Source organism: Rhinolophus sinicus, chromosome X, assembly GCF_036562045.2.
Source record: "Rhinolophus sinicus isolate RSC01 chromosome X, ASM3656204v1, whole genome shotgun sequence".
In the NCBI taxonomy this organism is placed as follows: domain Eukaryota; kingdom Metazoa; phylum Chordata; class Mammalia; order Chiroptera; family Rhinolophidae; genus Rhinolophus; species Rhinolophus sinicus.
Genome location: NC_133768.1, coordinates 39,298,321 through 39,325,862, shown reverse-complemented (window position 1 = coordinate 39,325,862; position 27,542 = coordinate 39,298,321). Strand labels below are relative to the sequence as shown.

Below are 27,542 nucleotides of genomic sequence, written 5' to 3'. Positions count from 1 at the left end.
AGTGACATCAGCGGCGCGGCCATCTTCCCTCCGCGCCTGCGCCTCACCCCTGTCTCACTCGCTTCGGGGCGACAGGAGGGGGCGGCAAGTTGGCTATTGGCGGACCCGGGCTCCAAGCCCAGACTGAGCGTGCGCACACCCGGCCCCTGCAAACCTGTGGGCTGCCGAGCCCGAGTTAGTCCTGAAGCGGAAGTGCTTCTCGGGGCTAATTTTTGTAACGGTCTTCTCTGCAGCAAGCAGAAAATCTGTTAGAAACAGGGAGAGATAAAGAGAAAGAGAGAGAGATAGAGATAGATGAGAGAGAAAGAGAGAGAGAGGTTGGGGGCGGCGAATGCTAGGGCTGATGCACTGAGTGATGGGGAATTCTGAGGGACGAGTGAAGGGGGTTTGTGGGGGTCATTGATGTGGGGGGGTTGTGGGGAGAGTGATAGGGGAATGAGAGATCGGTGAGTGAGGGTTTTTGGGAAATGTAACCGGTAATCTCAGTGGTGGGCAAAGTTATGGGGCTAGTCAGGGTTGAATGGGGCTTATTAAACGTTGACTTTTACACATTTTCCGGCACTGTGATCTTCGCTAAGGGTTCATAGCACCCTCAGGCCCCTCCTTAGGCGCTCCCCATCTCTCCCTCTGCCTCTCTCCCCTTGCCCAAGCCCCAAGGTAGGGGCCTTGTGTGAATGCTCCAGCTGAAGTGAATCTGCACCTGAAAGCTTCCTTCCGGCTCCTGGGCAAGACGGCCCCAGTGAGGTGAGAAGATAGAGGAGGCACCTGAGAGGACTCACCTGCCTAAGGGCCTCCCGCAGAGTCGAGGGCTTGGGAGGGGCGGGTGGGGCCTGATGTTGCGGTGTCTGCAGGGATGGGTTAACGTCATGGGGGTAATGTTTTTAAAAGTTAAGTTTTCTTGGCATTTAACGGATAAGTAACACATTTGAATTCTAGATTAATTAGAAAATAGAGGGAAATAAATTAAAAGGAACTAATTTTATCCCCCTACATTTAAATGTCCATTCTTCGACATTTTTTAGTGTGTATAAGGGGTATGCATTTTTAAACATTTAACATACAGTTTTAAAATGGGTTCCTGCAGTTTTATAACCTTTTTTTTCATTTAGAAGTTTACTGTGATTCAGCTTAAAAATTTATTCTATAACATTTTAAAAACTTAATTTAGATACATGTACAGAAAATTACACAGATAGGTGAGCACGATGTAGTATATACAGTTATCGAATTATGATGTTGCACACCTGAAACTTATATAATAAACCAATGTTGCCTCAGTAAAAATAGAGTACACAGATACATGTCTAGTTCTGTACAACATTTTTAATAGCTACATAGCATTTCATTTCTTGTATTTCCTTGTTAATTCTGTGTTATGGGTCATATAGGTTTGGCATTGTTAAAGTCAATGCTGAAATGAAGATACAGAGAAATTATGATGCATGTTTCATCAATAAAAATACCTAGAAATACAATATTTGGGTCAATGCATAAGAATATCTAGAAAAAATATTTTATATTAAATGTTTACATGAGGAAAAGAGTCAAGAATACACAGGTGGTTGTTAAAACATCAGGGTTGCACAAACTTCCACAGAGAAGCCTCATGCCTAGCTGGTGTGAGGGGATTTCTAGGCAGATAATTCTGGGCACTCGAAGACTGATGGGGTCTCTCATATGCTCTACACTTTTCCACTCTTCCAGCTCAGCCTTCACACATTTCTGCCTTTTCCCAAGAAGAGCAGGAAATGGGCAAACTCCAGGTAAGACTGTTGTCTGTTCCTTCCTGTTTTACCGTGGATGTGATGAGCTATGTAGGAATCTCTGACATAAAATAGGAAATTATTTGTAAATCAGTATTAGGATCAGGGAAAATGAGAGATAGCAGCAAGGCCACATTAGAATATAGACATGGAAAGATTTAAGGTGTAACAGATACTAATGATGAGTTGCAAATTTCTCTTTGAGCCTCTGTCCACCAGAAGGAAATGTAACCAGTAACCTGGCTCACCTTACACCTCAGGAGAGAGCACACTAATTCCTCAGGAAAGAAATTTTTTCCTGCAGTTGACTTTCAAGGAATGTCTTTGTTGGGTCCTCCTGTGGATGGTGGGACTGTCTTCAACCACAGCCTGGTGATAAATGCAGTCCCTGGTTTCCTGCAGATATTTCTTAATAGCATTTCTCAGTTAGCTGAAGACCTAATGTCTAAATGTAATTTTGTAATGAAATATCTTAGGGAACTGTTTGTCTTTCAAATGATTTTTCTGACAGTAATTTTCTCAGTTGGAATTTTGATTCTCATTTGGCCAAAAGACAAAGTTCTGCAGACACCCACAACCCACCCCCCTTTTTCCTTTCATTTAAAACTTTTTATTTTTTTAAATTACTGCACAGTAAAATTGATTTTGTTGTTTTCCAGTTCAATAAATGTTAACACATGTATAGATTGGTGTAACTAATCTATGGGATAGAGAATAGTTGCGTCACCCAAAAAAACTGCTACCCCTTTATGGTTATATATTCCCCCACCTGTAACCTCAGTCAATCGCAGATCTGTGTCACTATAGTTTTATCTTTTTAAGAATGTCATATAAATGGACTCATATGATATGTAACCTTTTTAAAAAAATTAAAATTTCTTTTGAGACAATTGATACGCAATTGTAAAAATAATACAGAGAGATCCTGTGTATCTTTTACTTAGTTTCCCCCAATATGAACATCTTGCAAAACTATAGTGCAATGTCACAACCAGGATATTGACATTGATATGGTCAAGACACAGTTCCATCACTGCAAGGATCCCTTATGTAGCCCTTTTATAGCCACAGCCACCTCCTTCCCCCCCCCATTCTTTGACTACTAGCAATTACTGATCTGTTCTCCATTTCTAGAATTTTGTCATTTCAAGAAAGTAATATAAATTGAATCATATAGTATGTGACCTTTTGAGATTGGATTTTTTTCACTCAGCATAATTCCCTGGAGAGTCAGTCAAGTTGTGTGTGTCAGTAGTTTTTTCCTTTTTATTGCTGAGTGGTATTCTATGGTATAGATGTACCACAGCTTATTTATCCATTCTGTTGAAAGACATTTGAGTTATTTCCAGTTTGGGGCAATTATGAGTAGAACTAATTTAAACATTCATAACAGGTTTTTGTTTGAACATATGTTCTCATTTCTCTAGAGTAAATATTGGATTGCTGGGTCATATGATAAGCGTGTGTTTAACTTTTTAAGAATCTGCCAAATTGTTTTCTAGGATGATGGAATCATTTTTCATTTCTACCACAATGTATAAGAATTCCAGCTGCTTCACATTTTTGCCATTACTTGCTGTCTATATTTTTAGTTTTAGTCATTCTAGTAATATAGTGGTATCTTATCATGGTAGCTCATCATATCAAAACACCACAGACGGAGTAGTTTAAACAACAGAAATTTATTTTTATGTAGTTTAAACAACAGTAATTTGTTTTCTTAATCCCAGATCAAGATGCCATCAGAATTAGTTTCTGGTCAGATCTCTCTTCCTGGTTTGTAAACAGTGGCCTTCTTGAGATGTCCTCACATGGCCTTTCCTCTCTGTCCTTGTGCAAAGAAAGAAGGAGCTCTGGTGATTTTTCCTCTTCTTATAATAAGGACACCAGTCCTATCAGACTAGGACCCCACTCTTATGACCTCATTTAACCTTAATTACCTCCTTAAAGTCCTTTCTTCAAATAAATTCACATTGGGGGTTAGAGTTTCAACATATGAATTTTGTGGAAGGGGAAACAATTCAATTCATAACAGCATGTTTTATTAGACCTATACATGTTTCATTTTTTTAAGTTATTGTAAATGGTTTTGTTTTAAAATTTTTGGTTTCCATTATTCATTGCCAGTATATAGAAATATTGATTTTGTTTCTTGAACTTTGCTATGGTCTGAATGTTTGTGTTCCCCCAAAATTCACATGTTGGAATCCTAATATCCAAGGTCATGGTGTTAAAAGTTGGGTCTTCCTCTTCTCCTTTATTTATTTACTTATTTATATCAGTAATACAATTTTTTATAGGTTTTTTATTTTATTCAATGGATTATAATCCATTATCGTCATTGTTTATTTTGATGCTCAGTTATCCCCGAGTTGACCAGTGGGAGCCCTTTTAAGCTGGCTTTTGTTTCCCTCTGACACATCTCTATAATTCTCGGAGCACTTCCTTACTGTCTAATGCAGTAAGATACTCCAGTCCTCATCTTTTACTTTCCCTGACCCAGGCCTAGAATCAGCCATTTCTCCATGGAGCACTGGTTCTTCTTAGTGGATAATGATATATAGTAACCAAAATCTGTGTGCTCATCACTACTGGGGTGTCATTACTTTTAGGCCCTTTCAGTGAACAGAGCTTGGTGTTTGTGTGTGTGTCTATTTACATAGATAATAGATATATATATAGATATAGATATATGATGCCAAAAATGTATGCAAATTTTAAGAAAGGAAAACTGTATTAAAATTGTAATACACAATATCTACATAATAAAACATGAATACAAGTCATGTTTGACTTCTGCAATTACAAGAGGTGCTCAAAGTGGTTACCATCAGCGTCCAGACACCTGATTATGGCGAACTACTGCTTGAGCAACGTTGACTAAAGTGTCCACTTGTATACATTTTTTTGGCATTGTGTGTGTGTGTATGTGTGTGTGCCTTAGGTTTGATAATTCCCTGGAAGGACTCACAGAACTCACTGAAAGCTGTTATAGTTATGTGTATGTCTTGTTACAGGGAGAGGACACAGATTGGAATCCACTAAGGAAAAAAAGTGCATAGGGTGGGATCCAAGAATGTACTAAACAGAGAGTTTCCATTGTTCTCTCCCGGTGGAGTTGGGATTCGTGACTTTTCTGGCATTGATCTGTAATAATTTTTTTCTCTAATTTTTCTATAATGATATATTATACATTTTTACATTTACATTGTGTGGTAAATAAAGTAAGTTTAAAATTATTTTCAACAAAAGTGTGAAGGCCATTCAATGGAAAATGGGAGTTCCCATTTCAATAAATGGTGCTGGAACAACTGGATATCCATATGCAACAAAAGAACTTAAATCCATACCTCCAAATATATAAAAATTAACTCAAAATGGATCACTGATCTAAATGTAAAATCTAAACCTATAAAATTTCTGGAAGAAAATATACAAGAAAATCTTTTTAACCTTAGGTTAGCCAAATGATTTCTTAGATGTGAAACCAAAATTCAAAAGACACTGTTAAGAGAATTAAAAGCTATATAGTGGGAGAAAACATTTACAAATCACATATCTGGCAAAGAAGTAGTATTGAGAATATATAAAGAACTCTCAAAGCTAAAAGAAAAAAAATGGGGGGAAGCAAAAGAGAGATACTTCACCAAAGAAGATATACAAATGACAAATAAGCACATACAAAGATGCTTAACATCGTTAGTCATGAGGAAACTGCAAAATTAAAACCACAATGAGATACCATTGCACACCTATTAGAATGGAAAAAAACCCCTGAAAATACCAGGTGCTGGTGAGGATGTGGATCAACTGGAACTATCATATATCATAGGTAGGAATGCCACTTTGGAAAACAGTTTTCCAGTTTCTTATGAAGTATAGACTCCCATATGACCCAGCAATCCCACTCACAGGTATATTTACCCAAACAGATGGAAACTTATGTAAACCCCAAAACTTGTACATGAATATTTATACAGCAGCTACATTTGTAATAAACCAAATAGGAAACTACCCAAATGTTTTTCATCCAGTGAATGGATATACAAACTGGAATCCATACAATATACTACTACTCAGCAATAAAAATGAAAAAAAACTAATGATACATGTAAAATATGGATGAACCTCAAATGTATTATGCTAAGTGAAAGAAGTCAGACTCAAAAGCTACATACTATCTGACTCCATTTGTATAACATTATGGGAAAGGCAAAACTATAGAGAACAAAACTATACCAGTGATTACAAGGGGCCAGTGTGCAGCAAGGGTTGACTACAAAGGGGAAATCCTGGGAGGCAACAGAAGTGTTCTACGTCTTCATTGTGGTGGCAGTTACATACTGTATGAGTTTGTCAAAACTTGCAGAACCATATACTAAAGTGGGTCCATTTTACTGTATACACATTATACCGTATTTTTTTAAATTTTGATTAAAAAATTAAGGAGCTTCCAAGTATTCTAGAATAATTACATCTATTAAATCCAAATCTGGAAAACTTTTCCAAAGTGGCATCCCTACCTATGATATATGATAGTTCCAGTTGATCCACAGCCTCATCAGCACTTAGTATTTTCAGGTTTTTTTTTTTCCATTCTAATAGGTGTGTAGTGGTATCTCATTGTGGTTTTAATTTTGCAGTTTCCTCATGACTAACGATGTTAAGCATTTTTGTATGTGCTTATTTGTCATTTGTATATCTTCTTGGTGAAGTATCTCTTTTGCTCCCCCCCCCCATTTTTTTCCTTTTAGCTTTGAGAGTTCTTTATATATTCTCAATACTACTTCTTTGCCAGATATGTGATTTGTAAATATTTTCTCCCACTGTATAGCTTTTAATTCTCTTAACAGTGTCTTTTGAATTTTGGTGTCACATCTAAGAAATCATTTGGCTAACCTAAGGTTAAAAAGATTTTCTTGTATATTTTCTTCCAGAAATTTTATAGAAACATTTAGATCAGTGATCCATTTTGAGTTAATTTTTATATATTTGGAGGTATGGATTTAAGTTCTTTTGTTGCATATGGATATCCAGTTGTTCCAGCACCATTTATTGAAATGGGAACTCCCATTTTCGATCCAATGGCCTTCTCACTTTCGTTGAAAATAATTTTAAACTTATTTGCCACACAATGTAAATGTAAAAATGTATAATATATCATTATAGAAAAAGTAGAAAAAATAATTTTTAAGTATAAAGATATAAAATAATTTAATTATAACATATGAAGTGCAGTTTATAAGTCTACAACTTGATGAATTGTCACAAAGTGAATACACTGTGTAACCACCCTATAGCTGAAGATTAGAACATAATCAGGACCTCTGAATCCCCACTCAAGCCCTCTCCCAGTTAATACCACCCATCCCCACAGGTAATTACTCTCCTGGCTTCTAACATCATGGATTGGTCTTGCCTGTTCTCTTACTGTATATAAACAGAATTATGCAGTATGTACTCTTTTGTGTCTGGATTCTTTTGTACAGCTGTGAGATTCATCTGTGTTGGAATGCAGTTGTAATTTATTCATTTTCATTACCACAGCATTCTACTGAATAACTGGGCCACAATTATCCATTGTGCTGTTGAGGGACATTTGGATTTCTCCCACAATTTAGTATTAGAAATAGTGCTGCTGTGAACATCCCTATACTTGTTTTCTAGAGTACATGTGCATGATTTTTTCTAAGGTGTGTACCTAGGAGTAGAATCATTGGGTCATCGTGTATGTAAGTCAACTTCAGTAAATAATGCCAATCTGTTTCCCCAAGCAATTATGCCAGTTTTCATTCCTTCTAACAGTGTGTGAGTTCCCTTATCAACACAAACTTATGGTATTTTAGTTTGCTTGATTATAACCTTGAGTGGTATCTCAGTGTGGCTCATTTTCTTTAACTGAGTGCTAATGGGATTGAGTACATTTCATTGGTTACCTGAGTGTTAATGAAGTTGAGTACATTTTCTCATGTTCATAGGTCATTTGGTTTTTCTTTTTAGTAAAGTACCTATTCCCATCTCTTGTCTATTTTTTCTGTGTTGTGTGTATGTTTTCTATTGATTTGTAGAGGTTATTTTATATGTTCCAGGTAAGATCCCTTTATCACTTATGAATGTTGAGGGTAACTTCCCCATCTACAGCTTGCTTTTTTACTGTTGTACTTTTAATCTTGTAATGTTTATAAGTATTTTCCACTAAGAGTGGTGCTTCTCATGTCTTGTTTTAGAATTCTCCCTGTACCCCAAGACGGTGAAACCATTTTCCTGTATTATTTTCTGGATACTTGATTGTATTACCTGTCACATTAGATTTACAATTTACCTGTAGCTGATTTTTGTGTATGGTGAATGTTAGGAGTTACATGTTATTTTCCCCCCATATAGCTATCTAGTAAACTGTCCACATTTATTTGAAAAGATCATCCTGTCCCCACTGCTTTGCAGTGCCAACTTTGTCATAACTCAGGTGCCCATACATATTTGAATTCTTTTTAGTTCTACTGGACTATTCGTCTAGCTTTGTGCTAATACAACATTGTCTTATATATTCTGTTATTTAATGGAATAGTTTTTCTACCATGATTTGTGATTTTTCCCACAAAGTAGGTCATTCAATTGATATAAAGTAGGCATCCTGTATTAAGTCATCATCATGAACTGGGAGCCCAATCAGAAGTTTCCCCTACATTCCATCCTCATTACCCAGTGGTCAGCATTTTAGAATAAAAGGAATGTGCAATTACAGGGACTTGTGACATTTGAGGATGTGGCTGTGGATTTCACCCAGGAGGAGTGGCAGTACCTGAACCCTCCACAGAGGAACCTGTACAGAGATGTGATGCTGGAGACCTATAGCAACCTGGTCTCTGTGGGTAAGAATGATTTCCTCAGGTAATTTCACTGTTTATGGTTATGTCCAATAGAGAGCTTTTCCTTTCTCAATTTCGGACACTTGAAACGTCTCTGAACTGTTTGAAGAGTTTGACACTGAATTCCAGGGATCAAAGTTCCTTTCCTCCCCCCCTTTGCTCTCCTGACAAGGTGATTATCAACTCAAAACCCAGGTGAAATGGTTTGACAACCATTGTGTCAAGTGATAGGTCCCTTGTGTTGCCCCAAACTCCACCTTCCTCTTTCAGAGGCTCTGAAGACCAAGGAGGCATTGCTGTCATTTCTCATTAGCAGGGCAGCAGGCTACCAAACCAGACCTCATTCTCAAATTGGAGGTAGAAGAGTTGTGTCTGGCAGAAGGAAAAATCCCAATTTGGAGCTTTCCAGGTAAGTGGAATGGACACAGGCTATGAGAACTGGAGGTCCCAGCTTGTCAGTCAGGGGTGAGGACCTCTGAAAGGGCTTTCAGGAATATCTGGGAGAAGATTGTGGCCCTTTGATGAAGGACAGGGACGTGAACACCCCAGACATAAGACTGATCCCCCCTCCCCTGTCCCACACCCACCAGACCACTCTCCTTAAGATGGTGCTCACCCACAAGTTTTTGCACAGCTCCTTTTACCCATAGTTAAGTGTTTTATATATACCAATCCCCTACCCCCAAGCCCTGCCACTCCTACCATTCTTATTTCTTACTGCCTTATCTGAAGCCGGGCCCACATTAGTCATGATCCTAGGCTAATGCTCTTATTCCAGGTTGAATTACCTGATTCCATTCAGCTTAGATATACTTATCAGATTTGCTCTCCTAAAACATCTTGATTATCTCTTTTTTAAAAGAGCTTTATTGAGATGTAATCCACATACCATAAAATTCACTCTTTTGAAGTATATAAATTCAGTGATTATTAGTATATTCAGAGTTGTGCAACCATCACCACTATCTAACTTTAGAACATTTCACATCACCCCAAAAAGAAACCCCTATCTCTTATTAGTCACTCTCTGTTCCCTCCTCCCCCCAGCTCCTGGCAACCACTAATCTTTCTGTCTATGGATTTGCCTATTCTGGACATTTCATATAAATGGAACCATATAAAATGTGGCAAAATTTTCCCCCCTCCTTCCGCCCTCCCATACTCCCCCCCCCCCCGCACTCTGGTTCAGGCCGTTGTTTCTCAGTCTAGTTGTGTAGGACACAGCTCCCTGGCCCATGCTGGTGTTATGAGCCTTGTGCTCCCCCCCTCCCAGGTAGTCGGTCTCCAGTCATCGTTCCACCGCTCACAGCAGCTCATGGCATTCTCGCTGGCTCCTGGCCACCCACGATGGCTGCTGGCCACCAGCCGCTTCTGGCAGCAAACGGTAGCCCACAGCAGCACATGGCAGCTCATAGCAGCTCACGTCCAGGGAGAGCTGTTATTCACAATCTTAGCTGTAGAGGGCACAGCTCACTGGCCCGTGTGGGAATCGAACCGGCGACCTCGCGCTAGGAGCATGATGCTCCATCCATGATGGCCGGCCCAAAATGTGGCATTTTATATCTTTCTTATTCTTTCTTTTTTTAAAAAAATTTATTTACTTATTTATTTATTTTAATTTATTTTTTAAATGTGTTGGGGTGACATTTGTTAGTAAAATTACATAGATTTCAGGTGCAAAATTCTGTATTACATCATCTATAAATCCCATTGTGTGTTCACCACCCAGCGTCAGTTCTCCTTCCATCACCATATATTTGATACCCCTTACCCTCATCTCCCACCCCCCACCCCCCTTACCCTCTGGTAATGGTTTCTTTTTTTGTTGGCATATTTTCAAGGGTAGTCCATATTGCAGCATGTATCAGTACTTCATTCCTTTTTATGGTGGAATACTAGTCCATTGTACGGATATACCACATATTGTTTATTCATTTGTTGATTGACATTTAGAGGTTGTTACCACTTTAATGCTTCTATGAACATTCATGTAGAAGTTTTTGTGGTGATGTATGTTTCATTTCTTTACATACATAGGAGTGGAATTGTTGAACAGTGTGATAACTGTGTGTTTAATATTTTGTGGAGCTGCCAAACTGTGTGAATATCCTGTTCCTCAAAAATTTTCCTCTAGTTGTTTTAACATTTCCTGATGATTCTGCCCGAATCAGTCATTACTGAGATGGTTGAAAAGATGATGAATTTTCTATTATTCCATCTACATTTGTAAGTTGGCACTCTTCTGTAAAGAATATCCCTTATCCCATCTCCGTTAATTTGATTATCAGTATGGACTTGTGGATTCCTATTTTTCAATGTATTATAATCCATTATTTTCTACTGTCATTATTCATTTTGATGTTCAGATTGTTCCTGATTTGTCTAGTAAGAGTCCCTTCAGGCTGGCTCCTCTGTCATTTGCCATGTCTCCATTATTCCTTGAGCACTTTCCAGCACAGAAATATATTCCAGGTTCGCATTGTACTTTTCCAGTTTCAGACCAGGAATGAGCAACTTCTCCAAGGATCTCTGATAACTTTTAGTGGGGAATGGTATGTAGAAATCAGGATCTAGGTCTGGGTGTGTTCATAGCTACTCAAACTTTTGTCTTATAATTTACAGATCTATCTGTTTTTTCCCCTTATACTTATTTTTTAAATAGCTGGGTCATTTTTCTTTTAGTTTCTCACATTCTGGATTTTGCTATTAAGTACCCCATGGTGGCATTTAACATAGTCCTCTCTCCTGTTTATCTTGCAAATTGGTAGTTAGATCTTTTTTTTAAACATTTTTTTGTTAGTTTCAGGTGCACAAAACAATGTAATAGACATTTATCATTTATATCCTTCACGCAATGACAAACCCCCTACCCCCATCCACTACCCCTCTGACATCACATACAGCCATTACATTTCCACTGTCTCTATTCCTAATGCTGTACTCCGCTTCTTGTAAGTATATACATATATAAAATTGTAGTTGACATGCATTATTGTTCAGCTTCAGCTTCAGGTGTACAGTGCAGTGATCAGGCATCTATATCTTCCCTGAGGAGGTCTCCCTAATGAGACAAGTGTCCATCGGATACCCTACAAAATCTTTACAACATTATTGATCACATTCCCCAAATTGATTTTTGTATCCCTGTGGCAATCTTGTGGTTACCAACTTTGATTTCTAATCCCCCTTATCCCTCTCTCCCAGGCCGACCTGACACCTCCTCTCACTGTCCCAGCCCCCACCAGGACCTCCATCTCCACCCCATCCACTCTACATCAGAGTCTGAGAATATTATTCGGATGTAAAACATATGTATCTTGGAATTGCTAAGAGTATTCCTTTATATGGAAATGCCACAGTCTTGTTTTTAATTTTTATTTTTTAATTAATATTATTTTTCAATTATTTAAAATTTTGTTTTTTAATGACATCCAATATTATTTTATATTAGTTTTATGTGAGCAGCATAGTGAGTGGTTAGATGTTGTTTACCCATTCGTGTGTTGATGGGCTTCAGGGATGCTTCATTATTTGGTTACTGCAAATAAAACTGCTCTGAATATTCATATACAAGTTTTTGTACACATGCTTTCCTTTCTCTTGGGAAAACTCCTAGGACTAGAATGTCTGGATCATATATATGGTAGGTGCATGTGTAATAGTTTAAGAAACTGCCTGCTATGTTCTGAATGTATGTTTCCCCCCAGAATTAATGTTTTGAAATCTTAATGCCCAATGTGATGGTATTAGGACGTGGGGCTTTTGGGAGGTGATAAGCATGATGGTGAAGCCCTCGTGAATGGCATTAATGCCCTTATAAAGAGGCTCAAGAGAGCTAGCTAGCCCCTTCCACCATGTGAGAACATAGTGAGAAGTCTCCTGGTACCAACCAGGAAGAGGGTCCTCACCAAACTGTGACCATCTGGCTCTTTTGTCTTGCACTTTCCAGCCTTCAGAACTGTAAGAAATACATTTTGTGTTGTTTATCAGCCACCCATTCTGTATTATTTTGTTATAGCAGCCTGAATGGACTAAGACAGATCACCAAACACTTTTCCAAGGTGGTTGTACCATTTTACATTCCCACCAGCAGTTGTATTCAAGTTCTAGTTCCCCCACATCCTTGCCAGCACTTGATAAAATCAACATTTTAAACTTTGGCCATTCTGAAGGGGTGTAATGGTATAGTGTGACTGTGTGTGTGTTTTGAAATGTCTTTAATTTAAAGATTTTTTTTGAATTATCACACTGTAAAATTTTTTCCCCCTTTTTTACCTAAAGTTATGTGACGTTTTAAAGTGTAAAAATTAGGGTAACACTACAATCAGAATATGGAACTGTTCCATCACACCACTACCTTGGCCCCAAATCTTGGCAACCACTGATCTATTTTCCATCAGTATAATTTTGTCATTTTGAGAATGATATATAAGTGCAATTACAGTGTACCTTGTGGTCTATCCAAGTTGTTGCATGCATCAACAGTTCATTCAATTTACACACACAGCTGTACCATGGTTTGTTTTATCCATTCACCTGCTGAAAGGCATTTGGGTTGTTTCCAGTTTTTGTGAAATATTCATAGACCTGCCATAAACATTTGCATACAGGTTTTTTAGTGAACATGAGTTTTTAAGTTTCCAGGTTAGATACTCAGCAGTCAGATTGGTGCATCATATGGTAAGCGTTGGTTTAAATTTGGAAGAAACTGCCAAACCCTGTTTCAGGGTGGCTCCAACATTTAGCATTCACACCAGGAATATTTATGAGTTCCAGGAGCTCCACATCATCGCCAGCATTTGGTGATGTGTATGTGTAACTTTAGTCATTTGAGTAGGTGAGTGTTGGTATCTCATATTAGATTACTTGGCATTTTCGTAAAAGCTAATGATGTTGAACACTGGTCAGGTGCTTATGTACCATCCTTATACCTTCTTTTTTTATTAGTTTCAGGTGCACAAGACAAAGTAATACTTAGATGTTTATCATTTATATCCCTCACACTGTGTGAAACCCCTCCCCACATCCACTACCCCTCTGACATCACACACAGCCATTGCATTTCCACTGTCTCTATTCCTAATGCTGCACTCCGCTTCTTGTAAATATATATATATATATATATATATATATATATATATATATATATGTGTATATATATACATATATATACACATATACATATACATATATATATACATATACATATATATACACGTGTGTGTGTGTATATATATATATATATATATATATATATATATATATATATGTTGCAGTTGACATGCATTATTGTTCAGCTTCAGCTTCAGGTGTACAGTGCAGAGATCAGGCATCTACATCATCCCTGAGATGGTCTCCCTAATGAGACAAGTGTCCATTGGATACCCTACAAAATCTTTACAACATTATTGATTACATTCCCCAAATCGACTTTCTTATCCCCATGGCACTCTTGTGGTTACCAACTGTGCTTTCTAATCCCCTCACCTTCCCTCTTATCCTCACCCCTCCTCCCATCTAGCAACCCTCAGTTTTTCCTCTATGTCTGTGAGACTGTTTCTGATTAATTCATTCGTTTATTCTTTTCTTTAGATTCCACATGTAAGTGAGATCATATGGTATTTGTCTTTCTCTGTTTGACTTATTTCACTTAACATAATGTTCTCTAGTTCCATCCATGTTGTTGCAAATGGTAAGATTTATTTCTTCTTTATGGCTGCATAATACTCCATTGTATAAATGTACCAGTTTCTTAATCCAGTCGTTCACAGATGGGCATTTCAGTTGTTTCCATGTCTTGGCTATTATGTATAGTGCTGCAATAAACATAGGGGTGCATAAATTTTTTTTGAATTAGAGTTTTGGATTTCTCCAGATAGATACCTAGGAGTGGAATTGCTGGATCATAAGGTAGTTCCATTTTCAGATTTTTGAGATACCTCCATACTGTTTTCCATAGTGGCTGCACCAATCTGCAATCCCACCAACAGTGCACAAGGATTCCCTTTTCTCCACATCCACACCAGCACTTGTTGTTTGTTGATTTATTGATGATAGCCATTTTGATTGGGGTGAGGTGGTATCTCATTGTGGTTTTTATTTGCATTTCTCTAATGATTAGTGAGTTTGAGCATTTTTTCATATGTCTGTTTGCCATCTGTATGTCCTTTTTAGAAAAATGTCTCTTCATGTCCTCTGCCCATTTTTTAATTGGGTTGTTTGTTTTTTTGGAGTTGAGTTGAGTGAGTTTTTTATAAATTTGTGATATTAACCCCTTATCAGATATATCATTGGCAAATATCTTTTCCCATTCAGTAGGATCCCTTTTTGTTTTATTGATGATTTCCTTTGCGGTGAAAAGATTTTTAGTTTGATGTAATCCCACATGTATATTTTTTCTCTAACTTCCCTCGCGCGAGGGAATATATCAGTAAAAATCTTACTCTGGGTAATGTCTGTGAAGTTTCTTCCTATATTTTCTTCTAGGAATTTTATGGTTTCAGATCTTACATGTAAGTCTTTAAGCCATTTTGAATTTATTTTTGTATATGGTGTAAGGAGGTGGTCCAGCTTCATTTTTTTGCATGTGTCTGTCCAGGTTTCCCAGCACCATTTATTGGATAGACTGTCTTTACCCCACCGTACATTCTTGCTTCCATTGTCATAGATTAAATGGCCATATAGGCATGGATTTATTTCTGGACTCTCTATTCTGTTCCATTGATCTATGTGTCTGCTTTTATGCCAGTACCATGCTGTTTTGATTACTGTAGCCTTGTAGTATAATTTGATGTCAGGTATTGTTATACCTCCCACTTTGTTCTTATTTCTCAAGATTGCTGAGGCTATCCGGGGTCTTTTATGGTCCCATATAAATTTTAGGATTATATGTTCTATTTCTGTGAAAAACGTCATTGGTAGTTTGATAGGAATTGCGTTGAATATGTATATTGCCTTAGGCAGTATGGACATTTTAACTATATTAATTCTTCCTATCCATGAACATGGTATGTGTTTCCATCTATTTGTATCTTCTTTCATTTCTTTCTTCAGTGTCTTATAATTTTCTGAGTACAGATCTTTTACTTCTTTGGTTAAATTTATTCCCAGGTATTTTATAGTCTTTGAAGCAATTGTAAATGGGATTTTTTTAAAATTTCTCCTTCTGATGTTTTATTATTGGTATATACAAATGCAACTGATTTCTGAATATTAATTTTGTATCCTGCTACTTTACTAAATTCATCTATCAGCTCTAATAGTTTCTTGGTGGAGTCTTTAGGGTTCTCTATATATAGTATCCTGTCATCTGCATATAATGACAATTTTACATCCTCCTTACCGATTTGGATGTCTTTTATTTCTTTTTCTTGTCTGATTGCTGTGGCAAGAACTTCCAGCACTATGTTGAATAGAAGTGGAGAAAGTGAGCAACCTTACCTTGTTCTGATCTTACTGGGAATGGTTTTAGCTTTTCCCCATTGAGTATGATGTTAGCTGTGGGTTTATCATATATGGCCTTTATTATGTTGAGATATGATCCCTCTATTCCCACTTTCTTAAGGGTTTCAATCATAAATGGCTACTGGATTTTATCAAATGCTTTTTCTGCGTCTATTGATATGATCATGTGATTTTTATTTTTCGTTTTGTTAATGTGGTGTATCACATTAATTGATTTGCGAATGTTGAACCACCCTTGCATACCAGGGATGAATCCCACTTGATCATAGTGTATGATCTTTTTAATGTATTGCTGAATTCTGTTCGCTAATATTTTGTTGAGGATTTTTGCATCTGTGTTCATTAGAGATATCGGCCTGTAGTTTTCTTTTATTGTGGTGTCTTTGTCTGATTTTGGGATCAGGGTGATAGTGGCTTCGTAAAAAGTGTTTGGGAGCCTTCCTCCTTCTGGATTTTTTGGAAGAGCTTGAGGAGAATAGGTGATAATTCTTTTTTGAATGTTTTGTAAAATTCACCTGTAAAGCCATCTGGTCCAGGGCTTTTGTTTGTTGGGAGATTGTTGATTACTGATTCAATTTCCTGGTGGTAATCAGTCTATTCAGGTTTTCTGTTTCTTCTTGAGTTAGCCTTGGAAGGTTGTATGCCTCTAGAAAATTGTCCATTTCTTCCAGATTGTCAAATTTGTTGGCATATAGTTGCTCATAGTAATTTCTTAAAATTTTTTGTATTTCTGTGTCTGTTGTCACTTCTCTTTCATTTCTGATTTTATTAATTTGGGTCCTCTCTCTTTTTTAATGAGTCTGGCTAAAGGTTTGTCAATTTTGTTTATCTTCTCTAAGAACCAACTCTTGGATTCATTGATCTTTTGTATTGTTTTTCTGGTTTCTATTTCATTTATTTCCTCTGATCTTTATTATCTCCTTCCTTGTACTCCCTTTGGGCTTATTTTGCTGTTCTTTTTCCAGATCCCTTAAGTGTGAAGATAAACTGTTGATTAGTGATTTTTCTTGTTTCTTTAGGTAGGCCTGCAATGCTATGAATTTCCCTCTTAGGACTGCTTTCACTGCATCCCATAGATTTTGGGTCATCATGTTTTCATTTTCGTTTGTCTCGAGATATCTTTTGATTTCTTCCTTGATCTCCTGGTTGACCCATTCATTATTTAGTAACATGTTATTCAGCCTCCATGAATTGGTGTGTCTTCCAGTTTTTTTCCTGTAGTTCATTTCTAATTTCATAGCACTGTGGTCAGAGAAGACAATTGGTATGATTTCAATTTTCTTAAATTTATCAAGACTTGTTTTGTGGCCTAACATATGGTCTATCTTGGAAAATGTTCCATGTGCGCTTGAGAAGAACGTGTATTCTGCAGCTTTGGGGTGAAATGCTCTGAAAATATCGATTAAATCCAAGTGGTCCAATGTGTCATTTAAGGCTGTTGTTTCCATATTGATTTTCTGTCTGGAAGACCTGTCCCTTGTTGTCAGAGGTGTGTTGAAGTCCCCTACTATGATAGTGTTACTGTTGATCTCTGTCTTTATGTCAGTCAATATCTGTTTTATATATTTAGGTGCTCCTATGTTGGGTGCATAGATGTTTACTAGGGTTATGTCCTCTTGTCGGATCGATCCCTTTATTATTATATAGTGCCCATCTTTGTCTTTTAATATGTTCTTCATTTTAAAGTCTATTTTGTCAGATATAAGTATTGCAACTCCAGCTTTTTTCTCATTTCCATTTGCATGAAATATCTTACTCCAACCCTTCACTTTCAGCCTGTGTGTGTCTTTTGATCTGAGGTGAGTCTCTTGTATACAGCATATACAAAGGTCTTGCTTTCTTATCCACTCAGCCACCCTATGTCTCTTGATTGGAGCATTTAATCCATTTACATTTAAAGTGATTATTGATAGGTACATAGTTATTGCCATTTTTAAATTTGTAGTTAGATTGTTTTCATCTTTCTTCTATTTACAGAAGTCCTTTTAGTATTTCTTGCAATGCTGGCTTGGTGGTAATAAATTCCTTTAGCTTATTCTTTTCTGGGAAGCTCTTTATCTCTCCATCAACTTTAAATGATAGCCTTGCTGGATAAAGCAATCTAGGTTGTAGGCCTTTGTTTTCCATCACTTTGAGTATCTCCTGCCACTCCCTCCTGGCCTTCAATGTTTCTGTAGAAAAGTCATTTGATAGTCTTATGGGAGTTCCTTGTATGTAACCCTCTGTCTTTCTCTTGCTGCTTTTAGGATTCTCTCTTTGTCTTTAACCTTTGCCATTTTAACTATAATGTGTCTTGGTGTGGACCTGTTTGGGTTTATCCTGGTTGGAACTCTCTGCACTTCCTGGGCTTGTATGTTGGTTTCCTTCATCAGGTTAGGGAAGTTTTGGACATTATTACTTCAAATATGTTCTCAATCCCTTGCTTCCTCTCTTCACCTTCTGGTATTCCTATGATGCATGTTGTTGTGCTTGATGTTATCCCAGAGGTCTCTTAAACCATCTTCATTGTTTTTATTCTTTTTCTTTCTGTTGTTCTGTTTGGGTGATCTCTGCTAACTTGTCTTCTAAGTCGCTGATTCGATCCTCTGCTTCATCTAACCTGCTGTTAATTCCTTCAAGTGAGTTCTTTATTTCAGTAATTGTGTTCTTTAGTTCTAACTGGTTGTTCATTATGATTTCTCTATCCTTCTTTATGTCGTCTCTAAGCTCCTTAAACATTCTTATCATCAGTGTTCTGAACTCTGTCTCTGATAGGTTGGTTACCTCTGTTTCATTTGGTTCCATTTCTGGAGGTTTCTTCTGTTCTTTTATTTGGGACATGTTTCTTTGTTTCCCCATTCTGGCTGACTCTCTGTGTTTGCTTCGATGTATTAGGTAGATCCCCTAGAGTTCTTAGTTCTTGCTGGGTTATCTTATGTAGTATGTGTCCTTTATATTTGACTTGCACCACTTCCTTCTTCTCCTGTGCATGTGCTCCAAAGTTGACTCTTGTGTTGTGTATATTGTCCTCTTAAAGTTGATCTTTAATTGCTTTTGGCTTGTGAGTAGGTGGGATTGACTCCTAGGCTGACTAGGTGTGAGACTTGGCTCTTCCTACAGTGGATGTTCTGCTGTGTGAGGGTTGACCACTTAAATGAGGCCTGGCCCCTTTGGGCTCTTGTGCCTGTAGAGAATTCCCTCTGGGTGTGTCACTTGTAGGTCAAACCCGTAATACTCTGGTTTGGTATGGAGTTGCCTTTGGGTGTGTTGAATCTTGTGCCTCTTGTGCTGGGCCCTTCAAATAATCCTTGTATAAGTCTCTTAGTTGTTCTGTGTGAAGAGTCCTTTGATGGGTTACAGATATTCAATTTGTGGTAAGTTCTGGATGAGAACTCAAGAAGACCACCTTACTGCCGCCATTCCTATGACATCTCTGGTTTAGATCTTGAAGCTTGATCAGATTCAGGGTGTTATTTTCTTTTAGCATGATTATTTCCTAACTGGTGTAATATACTTCCATCAGGAAGCATGTAATACATGGTTGTCTTTTTTCTGTTAGGAGTCATAGGTGATTATTGCTTAGATCCATTAATTCATTAATGGTTGCAAAATGGTGATACTCAAAATCTACCATTCCTTCTTTGTTGATTAGCTGGAATACTACTATAAAGAGGGATTGCCCTATTTGGTTACATGAGTTACATATTATACAGAATAGGTATGTGGTATACATGAGTTACATGCTTTTCCTAGTTTTCAAAATAACGAGTTGGTTTTGTAGTACCATTCGAAGATGACTAATATGTCTTTTTTGAGTATCATTTATGGTCTTGGGAATTTAAACATGTTTATGTTTTAATCCACTGCCTTATCCTTATTATGAATCAAAGTGCTCCATCTCTGGCCAATGGAAACGCCTTCAAGTTGGCTTCTGAGTCTTTGGTAGGTTCTTTGCTTTCTAGTGATACATGATGTTCCGGGATCACTTTACATATTTCTGACCTAGAATCAGCCTCTTCTCCAAAGAGGCCTGGTTCTTCTTAGTGGTAAATAATGTTTTGAGACCACAATATGGATGTTAGGGAATAGTTTCTAGGCCTTTTCATTGACAGAGCTAGGAACTTTATTAAAAAAAAAAGACTTTTAAGAGAAAACACATATATTCAAATTGATATTTCCTAATCAAATTCTGGACTTAAAGGTTTTTAATTTATTAATCTTACATCTGTTGGTAGTGTTACCCTAAAAATAAAAGACCAAAGTGAAAGGCAACAAGCATTTATTTGAGATTAAAAAAAAAAAAAAAAAGAATAGCTATTTGGGAATCACTGATTCAGCAGAAACCCAAATAGTGTTCTGATTAGGAGACAAAAGCAAGGAGTATTTATGAGAAGGGAAAGGGAAACAATTACATCAATAGAGGGAAGGCATTTCTATAGGTGCAGATAAACCAACATAGTGACGCTAATTCTAAACAATGTTTTTAATTTTCAGTCGGTAGTTTGGTAGTTATCAGTCTGGAAGTCATAATGTCTGCTTTCTTATCTTTCCAAACAGTTGCTTGAGACAGTGTTGCTTTAGGCCTAGTCCAGACGTTCTTTGTGCCCTGTTTTTAACATTCCAAAGGTTTGAGGAATAACATGCGCAAAGCAGTTCCTCTGGGAGGGCAGCTCTGACTCCATTTTAAAGTTGCTGTGTTTATATTATTTTTACAGTATTTATGTTTGGTACTATACTGAGACTGCTGAATGCGTATAGTGTGTTGAGTTGAATCAATTGAAGTAATCATGTTGGTGTCATTGAGAATCAAGATTTTTCAGCATGGTTGTTAGGAAATATAGATGAGGGGATATTTATTATTAGGGAATCCTTTATATTCAATTTTGCTCTATGATTATATAAAATTTGCAAATGTTAACAAAAATTCAACCGAGTAACTTTGAAGGTATAATTGGCTGTATTAAATAATTCATGAATCGGACAGCATTCTATCTATCAAGTAGAAGGGAGCTCCAAGGAGTTGTACAAAAATGGAAGGTTTTTATAGGCAAAAGGAGAGTGGGACAAGGAGGTCTAAAATAATGGATTATTTTTGGCATGGTCACTTTCCCGTAGGCAAAGGCGATTACCTCACTAGTGCTGATCAGGAAATTCTAGAGTGGTTTTAAAATTCCACTCCTGGGAGAGGCTGAAACTGCAATTATTAAGCCTTGGTGAGGCATACCACAAATGACTCCATTTTGGGTCTGTTGTTTCTTTTTTACACAAGTATTTACTTGGTTCCAAAGTCACATTTAGAAAACAAGGCATATTCCAAGAAGTCCAGCTTCTTTCCCTCTCCATCCCACACTCTTCTTTCCTTCTCCCTATAGGTAACCATTTATTAAAATTAAGTTTATCCTTCCATTGTGTTTTTACAACATGAACATACAACATATACATATACATATACATATACATATACATATATATATACATATATATATATATATATATATATATTTTTACTTCTTTAGAAAAATGGTAGCCTATCATGCACAGTTTTATTCACCTTTTTCCACTTTATATTCAAGAACATATTGACTATATTGAGATATTTCTTTATGGTAATGTAGTGGTTTTTAATAATCATAATAGTAGTACAAATTATGGTGGTAGTGGTGGTAGTAGTAGTAGTATAGTCATTGTTCTAGTAAACATTGGAAAGCACTTCCTATGTGCCATGAATACTCTGTTATAAGTAATTTAATCATATCAACAAATGGGGGGGGGGCAATGTTATAATTCCTATTTTCCAGATGGGAAAGTAAGATACAAATAGATTAGATAACTTGCCTGAGGTCACAGAGCAAGTGAAAGGCTAAGCCAGGATTTGATCCTGGGCTAGAGAGCCCATGACCCTAGCCACATATGTTATAGTGCTTCTTACCACCTAAGGAGGTCCAGATTCAGTAGATCCTTGGTGAGCCTGGATCCCATCAAATGTATTTTATAAATGCTTTTTCTGTGATTCTGATGTTCACTCATGGTTAAGAACTAGTGCTTTGCTAGCTAAAGAAAGAAGTCACAGGAAGAGAAACTACAGCTGCATGAACCATTTTAAAATTCAGTATTATCATAAATTTTATCTTTATTAAATCTATGTGGTAATATGAGTATTGTACTCTTCTTTCAACTTTTCTGTATGTTTGAAATTTTTCATATAAAATTTCAGGAAAAGGTGAGAAGAAAAGCAAACTACAAATAATGAAAAAAATTAAGTATGTGCAAAAAGTATTTGCCATATTTTATTGACTTCAAGATACCACTGATTTTAAGATACACCATTTAGAAAGAAAAATTGCCACCAATTAATTTATGACATGTCATTGATTGTAAGGTGTATCTGGAATCAGAAATGTTAATGTGGAATAATATGCATATTGAGATTTATGAAATATGGTATATTAAAGGCAAGGCTTTGCAATTTTATCTGAGCGGTACAGATGAACAACTACTTTAGAAGGTAATAAAAATTAAAGTTATAGAGTAAGTTTTGAAAAGACTGAATGTCTTGAAAGTTATCTAGATTCTGAATATAGCAAAATATGGAGGACTAGGATCTGTGGGTGACGGAACATGAGGAAGATTTTGGAGTTATTTGATACAGATATTGGAGGAAAGAGTGTAGACAGGAGAAGAAGGTGCAGTTAAAGAATTGTGAATGCAAGCTTAGATAGATACAAAGGAGAATCAGGATTGGCCAAAGATCTTTAGGTTTTTCTTTGTTTTTATAAGGCTAATTATTCTGAATCTCTCATTTACTAAGAATGTGGACTGAGGCTTGTTGTAAATATAGTGTTTCCCCGAAAATAAGACCTAGCCGAACCATCAGCTCTAATGCATCTTTTGGAGCAAAAATTAATATAAGACTCGGTCTTATTTTAATATAATATAAGACTAGGTCTTTAATATAATATAATGTAATGTAATGTAATATAAATACCGGGTCTTTAAAATAATATAATTCCGGGTCTTATATGAATTTTTGTTCCCAAAGACGCATTAGAGCTGATTGCCTGGCTAGGTCTTATTTTCAGGGAAACACGGTAGTATAAGTCAGGTACAGTTAAGAGTTCATATGAGAAATGAAGGTTAAGGATGATAAAGTCACCAGAGTTGATGGAAATCAGAGATGATGTAAAAGTAGAGGTAAAAAAGACTGAGGTGTCAGGGTAAGATTATTCTTGGTAACAAAAGGCTAGCAGGTGGGAGTTTAGTAAAAGACCAGAATTTGATGGCCAAGTTTCTCTCTCCAGGAACTCTGATAAAATGAGGTAATAGTATCAGCTTTCATATGGCAGGGCATTTCTGAAGAAGATCCATTCCATAATGTCAAAGTATAAAAATGGTTTACTGTACTTCTTTCTAGAAGAAGCCTGCCAAGTTGATGAACAGATTGAGAGACAGCACCATTATGAAAGAAATAAATGCTTGTTGATGCAAGTTAGATTCCCTGACAAGAAAACAGTCACTACTAAGAGTGGCCATGACCATAATGAATTTGGAAACACACTTCATCTGAGTACAAACGTTGTTGCTTCGATGCAAAAACCCCATAGACACATGTCATTTGGAAATAATATGGTAGATAATTTAGATTTATTTAGTAGAAGCTCTGTGGAAAAGAAACATGATAATACGAAATTATTATTCCATACTGAGTATGAGAAAACAACTCCTGGAGTGAAAACCTATGGATATAAAGAGTGTGGGAAGGCCCTTAGGCGAAAGAAAGGTCTTAGTCTGCATCAGAGAATTAAAAATGGGGAGAAACCATTTGAATGTACTGCATGTAGGAAAACCTTCAGCAAGAAATCACACCTCATTGTACACTGGAGAACTCATACGGGAGAGAAACCCTTTGAATGTACTGAATGTGGAAAAGCCTTTAGCCAAAAATCTCAGCTCATTATACACCTGAGAACTCATACAGGAGAGCGACCCTTTGAGTGTCCAGAATGTGGGAAAGCCTTCAGAGAAAAGTCAACTGTCATCATACATTACAGGACTCATACAGGAGAGAAACCTTATGAATGTAATGAATGTGGCAAAGCTTTCACTCAGAAGTCAAACCTAATCGTCCATCAGAAAACCCACACAGGAGAGAAAACTTATGAATGCACTAAATGTGGGGAATCTTTCATACAGAAGCTTGATCTAATTATACATCATAGTACTCATACAGGAAAGAAACCCCATGAATGTAATGAATGTAAGAAAACTTTCAGTGATAAGTCAACTCTCATTATACATCAAAGAACTCACACGGGAGAGAAACCTCATAAATGTACTGAATGTGGGAAGTCATTCAATGAGAAGTCAACCCTCATTGTGCATCAGAGAACTCATACAGGAGAGAAACCCTATGAATGTGATGTGTGTGGGAAAACTTTCACCCAAAAGTCAAACCTTGGTGTACATCAGAGAACTCATTCAGGAGAGAAACCCTTTGAATGTAATGAATGTGAGAAAGCATTCTCTCAGAAGTCCTATCTCATGCTACACCAGAGAGGTCATACAGGAGAGAAGCCCTATGAATGCAATGAATGTGAAAAGGCATTTTCCCAGAAATCATATCTTATTATACATCAAAGAACTCACACAGAAGAAAAGCCCTATAAATGTAATGAATGTGGCAAAGCCTTCAGAGAAAAGTCAAAGCTCATTATACATCAGAGAATTCACACAGGAGAGAAACCATATGAATGTCCTGCATGTTGGAAAGCTTTTAGCCAGAAGTCACAGCTCATAATACATCAGCGGACACACACAGGAGAGAAACCCTATGCATGCACTGAGTGTGGCAAAGCCTTTAGAGAAAAATCAACATTCACTGTACACCAGAGAACTCATACTGGAGAAAAACCCTATAAGTGTACAGAATGTGGGAAAGCCTTTACCCAAAAATCAAACCTTATTGTACATCAGAGAACACATACAGGAAAGAAAGCCCATGGGAAAGGCCACACCCGGAAGTCAAAGCTCATTGCACATTAGCGAGTAAATCAATAGTGTTTATGTTCCCTGAGGGAAAGTTTTGTTAATTAACATTTTAAAAGTATGTTCTGACTTCTGATTTAAATATGAGGAATAAAGTCAGCCTTTTTTTTTTTTTTTCTTGTCATCTCAGTCTTCACCCAAAAGGTACAGGAGAAGAAGAAGAAGCAGAAGTATTTCTATATCTGACAAAATTAGGAGGTAGCTGAAACCCTGATGAGAGGGCTGCCACAGGCAGAGGAAATCAAGCAGCCATTGTGGGAGCTCTCTGACGAGAGAGAATGCTCGGGGCTCTAGGTGTGAGACAGCACTGGTAAGAACTCTTAGCTGAGGTTGAGGATACACCCTAAGTGCAACACATATACAAACAACAGCAGTAAAAGGGCATGGGTAGGTGGGAGGTAGGATGTTTCCTAGACCCATTTGGGGTCTGAGGAGTAACAGGCAGGGACCTTCACAAGGAATTGCTCAGACAAACCGTATTTAGCATAAAGTAGTCTGTACTAATTGGAGGAGCAGTTGGTGGGGGCTGGGGCAAGAGGAGTGTTCCTTACAAAGAACCCTCCAGCTGCCACTATTTATTGACTTCAGAAAAGTCAAATCTAAAGGAACTACTAAATTGGGGGGGGGGGATTCCCAGTTGTTAAGAAAACTTCTGATCTTTCTAGAATTGGCCCTGGTTTCTATTCCCACACGAACCTCTAGCAGATATCAAGTCCAGGAAAAACTCTTATTCAAAGAGGAATGATTCCAAAGTAATCAAAACCAAAAATGCACGTGGCTTTGCCAGCAATTCCACTTCTAGGAATGTATATACTCACACATGTACAAAATGATGAACACACAGTGGTATTCACTTGATGCATTGTTTGTGAAAACAAAAGGTTGAAAGTTGTCCAAATGACACCAGGGGTCTGGTTTCTAAAATCCTGGTATGTTGATACAGCAAACTCCTAGGTAGAAAAAATGCATAAAATATATAAGGAGAACTTGGACACCATTTATGTAGTGATGTGGGATGATCACCAACATACATTATTAGGTGAAGAAAAGCAAGGTGCAGGATAATGAGTACAATGTGCTACCATTTGTATATAAAAAGAACAAGTGTTAAGTACATAATTGAGTGTATATGTATAAACTATTTCTGGAAAGAAACACAAGCTGGGAACCATGATTACCTCTGGGAAAGAAAAGGGGAAGTGGGTGGCTGGGGGAATGGAATTGAAAGGGAGACAACTGTATAGCCTTTCATAAATTTTGAAAATTGTATTATGTGGATGTACTAGCTTTTCAATAAATAAAAGTTTAAAGAGCATAATTTGTTCTATTACTGTTATAATCAAGTCACGTTCTAGATACAGGATTTCATAACATTTAATAAAGATATGTTTAATGTGGAGTTTTAATTTTTTAGAGTTTATAAATTGAATAATCAGTCAGAACAATAGATATCCAGTTCCAAAGGCACATAGGCATTACTTTCCTGAGGGTGTCAAATAGTGATTCTCAGGTCAGCTGGGACCACATAATGTAAACCTAAAGTAACTGAGAATGGTACACATTTCTTATTTAGCATACACAGTCACATCTGTGAAAACATCCAGTACTAAAGCCTGCCAGTGGTTTTCCATTAACAAAATGATTTAAATTACTTCATTAGTGTGTGTGTGTGTTCTTTTAACAAAAGATATAAAGCATGAATCCACAGAGAAGTTGAGTAACTCATTCCTCATGTCACACTACTGCTGGTGACATTTTCCAAGGTGAGAGACAAATTGAGAGCCATGGTCTGAATGGAGACAGCCAAAGACTGTAAAAGCACATTTGCTCCGAAACAAGAAATCCCATTGAGTGAATGACTGTCTTTGGGGCCCTCATGCTTCTGTAGTGGAACTGGACAACCCAACCAATGTAAAACCTGGGCATGCGTCAGTGTTTGGATTGAAAAAAAACAAACAGGTGTGTGGGTCAGACCTGAGACCCTGCCTGTGCCCTCCCAAGCTTTTTTCCCTCTAAATTATTCTGTAAGAAAAGGTGCCATGGGCTCACTTGTTTATGAGCTATGTTAAGTTAAACACATCATATTTAGTGCCTTTCCAAGGAGAATAAAGCATGGGGAGAAAATGTGAGGCTGACTTCCTTGCTCCTGGTGCAGTCTGCTGAGAGGATGTACAAGAGCACTAGAAGTGAATCGCTTTCATTTTCCTGCTGATAAAGAATATTCCTGGGGTTTCAGGGCCATGAAAGGTCATCCTGAAGTGGGGTGGGGGTTGGGGTCAGATCTTGCCATTCAGGTTAATCTTGGACTCCTGCTTCCTGGGACACAGATGGCAACCTGATGGGCCATGTGTGGGTGAGTAGGTGAAGGGAGTGATGGAGGAAGTGATGGGTGAATAGCAGGATGTGTATAAATGGACTGGGATTG

At 37.3% G+C, this 27,542-nt stretch overlaps 1 protein-coding gene across 2 annotated transcripts; it reads left to right on the top strand.

The window, feature by feature from the left end:
* The first annotated feature begins 49 nt into the window (after nucleotides 1-49).
* Nucleotides 50-26,619, top strand: ZNF182 (zinc finger protein 182). Of its 2 annotated transcripts, none has more exons than XM_019719230.2 (5): nucleotides 50-744; nucleotides 1,705-1,763; nucleotides 8,509-8,635; nucleotides 8,946-9,041; nucleotides 23,487-26,603. In XM_019719230.2, the coding sequence occupies exons 2-5, from the start codon at nucleotides 1,749-1,751 to the stop codon at nucleotides 25,112-25,114; spliced, it is 1,866 nt and encodes a 621-aa protein (XP_019574789.2). In that variant the 5' UTR covers nucleotides 50-744; nucleotides 1,705-1,748; the 3' UTR covers nucleotides 25,115-26,603. The 2 variants fall into 2 exon arrangements, with proteins under 2 accessions (XP_019574789.2, XP_019574790.2); XM_019719231.2 differs by having other exon boundaries at nucleotides 414-744; nucleotides 8,949-9,041; nucleotides 23,490-26,619.
* Nucleotides 26,620-27,542: the final 923 nt, after the last annotated feature.

Bases quoted from the DNA above. Each gene is read 5' to 3' on its own strand.
- ZNF182 (XM_019719230.2), top strand. The intron at 8,636-8,945 runs GTAAGAATGATT...ATTTCTCATTAG, and splicing joins TAGCAACCTGGTCTCTGTGG to CAGGGCAGCAGGCTACCAAA. The intron at 9,042-23,486 runs GTAAGTGGAATG...ACTTCTTTCTAG, and splicing joins CCCAATTTGGAGCTTTCCAG to AAGAAGCCTGCCAAGTTGAT.